General features: G+C 43.8%; 1 protein-coding gene across 1 annotated transcript in view; it reads right to left on the bottom strand.

The window, feature by feature from the left end:
* Positions 1 to 623: 623 nt before the first annotated feature.
* mrpl44 (mitochondrial ribosomal protein L44) overlaps positions 624 to 4,657 on the bottom strand; it is a 4,912-nt gene continuing 878 nt past the window's right edge. The window contains exons 2-4 of the mRNA XM_080844371.1: positions 4,167 to 4,635; positions 2,146 to 2,324; positions 624 to 1,854 (exon numbers count right to left, since the gene is read on the bottom strand). Of these exons, the coding sequence (XP_080700497.1) occupies positions 1,677 to 1,854; positions 2,146 to 2,324; positions 4,167 to 4,635 (826 nt within the window). The 3' untranslated portion in view covers positions 624 to 1,676. The remainder of the gene's footprint in view (positions 1,855 to 2,145; positions 2,325 to 4,166; positions 4,636 to 4,657) is intronic.

The following is a 4,657-nucleotide window of genomic DNA, read 5'->3' as shown; positions in this document are numbered from 1 at the left end:
CATTCATATCGATGTGAATCAATCAATACTAATACAACTTTAACTGTGGTGTGTTTTTGTTTCATTTCACAACGTATTTACTGTATAATCAATGGTAGCAGATGTAAACATTCCGCATTTGATTTGAACTGACACTGCCAAGATTTAGATTGGTCACTGCCATGTGCTTTGAGATAGAGCAGTTAACCCCCCATGGAGACCCCATGGAGAGAATCGGATGGGATCGGAGTGCTGCCATCATGTGCCCGCACTATCCTGGACCAAGGAGGCATACATGAGTTCACTGACTGGCATTGTTCAGTTTAGAAATAGTGACCAAAACAGAACCCCTTTGTTCTTTATCAGGTGATTAAATAAAGGCAAAGAATATCTCATACTCATGTTGTTTTGCAAACTGGTGACAACAGTGGTTGTACCAGTGAATGTGTAGCCTTCCATGTGGAGGCTTCTAAATTTGTAGGCTGTCACATCATTGCTTACATTTTTGTCTGTGTTCTCCATTGTAAGTTTCCAAAGACTTTAAACCATCATTGCACCAGCTCTTTCTGTGTTTATTTAAAAAGCTCTGTCAATATTAGGGTAAAATGACCTATCAAAACAGAATAAAACTGTTTGAAGGTCATTGACATAATATGAATCCATGGGAACCATAATGTGGATAAAACAGTGTTAAAATGGATATGGAATGCATCATTTTCTAATTTCATTCAAAGTGGCAGCTTTCTGGTAATTGCAGAACCCTGTGGCTTTTACTAACATTTAGCAGGTACACATGAGCTACCAGCTGTTTTTTCCCAAAGCTAATCTCCCTTTTAGTTACAGAAGAATGTACAAGAAAGCTTCTTCTACAGCAGTAGCTTTCAAACATTCCTGCTGGAATGCTGTCTATGCAAGTCCGATAACGAAGAGCTTGATGACTTCCTGTCAAAGGCTTAGCACTGATCACAGTGCAGACACCCATAGAGTAACAAGCACTGCATTTCCTGTTTGTGGCTGTACCATTTCCTGTTTTCTGAAAAGGCACAACTTTACCACTCTTGCTATAAAGGGAAACACACACACACACTATTAATAATATAGATTAAATCTCTCTTGCTTGAAGCTAGTCTGTTATTGCCCTAGAGGGGATGAAAGCCAGATCTCTTGAAATTACACAAGACATAATGTTCTTTTCATAAATCTCTAAGCCATCACACGTTGACTATTCTCTTTTTTTATTGACTTTCTCTGAGCCTGTTGAAACCACGCTTTCCATGATAAAATTATAGCAGAGAAGTGGGAATCGAGCGCTTCCATTATACCAGCTTCTTTCTGAAATACCTATTTTATTATTCATGAATATTTTGCATGAGTATCAATAATACATATGCGACGACAGAAAAAAAAAAAGACATAGCAAGAACATACAATGAGATGCCTTGATTACATCAGGGGATGTGTGTGTGTGTGTGTGTGTGTGTGTGTGTGTGTGTGTCTGTGACAGCTCAATGTCTCTGTCCTGTCCCCTTCATTCCTTCTGGGGTTAGCTGTTGGATATCATATCCCCAGAACTCAAATATCTGATTTAGCTGGTCAAGACAATCTGATTTCTTGTTGTGTTTTTTTTTTTTAGAAATGTGTTGAAAGTCATCCAGTAAGCGATGGGAGCATTGATTGTTTGTGAGTGAGTGAGCCCTCTAACCACTGCTAAGTGCATGTGTGTTGCTTTGGGATGTCTGCAGCAACGCTGGGCTGAAGTCCAGGGGCCGCTGGTTCTCTGTGTAGCCGTAGAGCTTTTTCAGACCCACGCGGGCTGCTTCCTCCTCTGCCGCTAGCAGCGTCTCACCAGGTCCCTCTGCCAGGAGTTTCTTATCACTTATCACAAACAGGCAGATGCATTCAACCACAGTTGCCACATAGACACACACACAGACACACACACACAAACAGACACACACACACACATACAGGCAGAAACAGAAGTTAATAATCATCTTTCAATAATACCCACAACATTAAGTATACTTATATTCTACTGTGTTTGTTAGAGCTCAACTATGCTAGAAACAATAATAAGAAAACTAATGACTTAACATTTTATGATTTACTAATTTGTATATGCAGGTAGTGTAAACTGTGGCAGAGTAACTATATGGCTGGACGTACGTGTAAAGGCCCACAAAGAAGAGTGGGAGGACCGTGCTGGCTCCGGCCGAACGGAGGAGACGAGGCTCAGGAAGGGGCAGCCCTCGGCGAGAACACTCCTCCACCAGCAGGCCCATGGGGTTCACCACTGACCACATGTCAAACAGATCCTTGCCAATCAGCTGTGTGGTCAGGAAATCCTGCAGAGATAAATGGAAATGACTCAGGAATCCTGAATATACATGTAATCAGACAATGGGCCTCATTTATAAAACGTACTTACGCACAGAATTGATCTTAGACTGTGCGTGCGATCAAATCCACGTCTAAGTACAGATTTATAAAAACCGTCTTAGACGTAGAAAAGGACGTATCTCTACGTCTGGTTTTAGTTCGTGTAAGTACATTTCCTTGTGGCAATACTGGAGTACTGCAGGGATTTAGAACTCAAAGCGCCGACACGCAGTTTCATTGTCATCATCGTGCACCACCGTCACCATTAGGGCTAATGTTTCGCTCAATAAAATCAATTAAACTATTAGAACAATTCACACATGAATGAGATTCACGTCTAATAGGTATTTCGTTTTAATTTCACAAGTGTAAAACATTTCGCTCAATCTATAGCCTATAGAAAGTCTAATAGTGGCTTAGTTTTCATTAGGAGATATAGCTGCATTGGCGTTGTTAGATGATATTGCCAACTGCGCAATAAGGAGAGAAAGGGTTTTTTCGTGATCGCGCACACTTTTTGACACAGGATGATGTATGGCTGATAAGCAGGTAGGCCTACAGCTTGTCGAGAGCGTTGTGCCCAAATAGCCTCTCGTCTACAGAGGCGCACCAGATGCAACCAGGCCATACACGTTCAGGTTTTGTCTGTTCTTGGATTCCTGGCTACAGGAACGTTCCGATGAGAAATTGGAATTCATTCAGCAGAATTTTGCCCGATGTTCTTTGCAGTATTATCACTTTATATGCCCGTAATTTATTAGATTTCCATACAGTGCCCAGGAACAGCAACATGTGTAAGAGGATTTCCTGCGTAAAACAGGGTTCCAATGTATTTTCATCCAGATTGCGCACACTCAAACAGCCTAGGAAGACCACTTTAATACAGCACATGCCCGTGCGCGGTTGGTAATGGAGCACAGCAAAGGCATGCCTAAGGGAAGGTGGCGATGGCCGGCGAGACTCAAATGCTGGAGCAGCAGGTGCTGCTGCCGCAGATGCACCTTCTGGTGCTGCTCGTGCGACAGTTGCGGCCGCTGGTGCTTCGGAGACGTGCCTTCTACATGTCACATACTTTGCTTTTGCCATTACGCCACCAGACAGGCTTTCTAACGATGTTTTGGCCCGCATCTGCTCTTCCATCAGCAGAACGTCGATGTCAGCCTCACTTTAATTCTTCTGTTTACATGTTTCTTTCTTGCTTGCCACTGTCACAGAGAGTTTGTGCATTGAGGATGCGCTCTGTTTGTGCATTAATAATATGCTGATTAGATTAAATAGGGGCGTTTTGAGGGCGGAGATTCAGTTGCGCACAATTTCACTACCATTTGTGATTTATAACCGAAGGATTGGCGTACACGTGTTTTTTGTGTGTACGTCTGTTTACTGTGGATCTCACTTACGCTCATTTCAGGAAATGTCTTAGATTAAATTTAGGATGGTTTCTACGCAACGTTTTATAAATGAGGCCCAATGAGATAAAAATTGGCACAGAAATAAAAGGGAGTTACCCAAGAACAAGGGGCAATTACAAATAAACATACAAGCAAACAGAAGAGATTAATGCAGTATCTTCTCTAGCAGTTACATACTTTTTTTCTTATCTTAACTGTTCACATAGACTATCCAGGTGTAACGTCTGCAAGTTGAATCCACTTAATGAAACTAATTTGATAATAAGTTGCCTGTATCTGCCAGATAGAAAAAAGTATAACAGGAGGCTGACAGGTTATCTCTTAAAGCCAGTATCAAGGGACAGACAGGGTCTTGAGGAGGGCTTGGAATTGTGACAGGCAGGAAGAGGTTCTCACCCTGAGGAAAAGTCCTGCTCTGTGAGGCCCGCTGCTCTCCTCCAACACTGCCACTGTGGCGCAGAACGTCCCGTACAGAACCTCGTCAGGCACAGGAAACTTGGCGCTCATCGTCAGGTCCTCCACGCCGAGGTTCCGTGCCACGTGACACACAACCTCAAAGCCCATCAGGTGATCCAGCACGGCAGCCACCCCCTCATCGGGCAGGCTAGGGTAACTGGCACGACACCAGTCCGACAGGAAGAGTCGCGTGAAGGCCTTTCCCTGGGCGCAGAGCTCTGTGTTGTCATTCAAGACCAGCGCTGCCACCTCATGCTCCAGGCCCAGGGCCCCACGTTTCTCCTGCTCCACGCGGACATAGCAGGGGTTCACAAAGGCCGTCTTAAGCCTCTCCAGCTGGAAGTTCTCCTGCAAACGGACACCGAATGCTTCCACTTCTGAATGGTAATCCCAGTTAGGTTTCTCTGAGCTGGAGGGAGGGAAGAGGGAGG

The sequence above is a fragment of the Sprattus sprattus genome (genome assembly GCF_963457725.1).
Source record: "Sprattus sprattus genome assembly, chromosome: 9".
Taxonomy (NCBI): Eukaryota; Metazoa; Chordata; class Actinopteri; order Clupeiformes; family Clupeidae; genus Sprattus; species Sprattus sprattus.
This window is presented reverse-complemented; position numbering and strand designations above follow the sequence as displayed.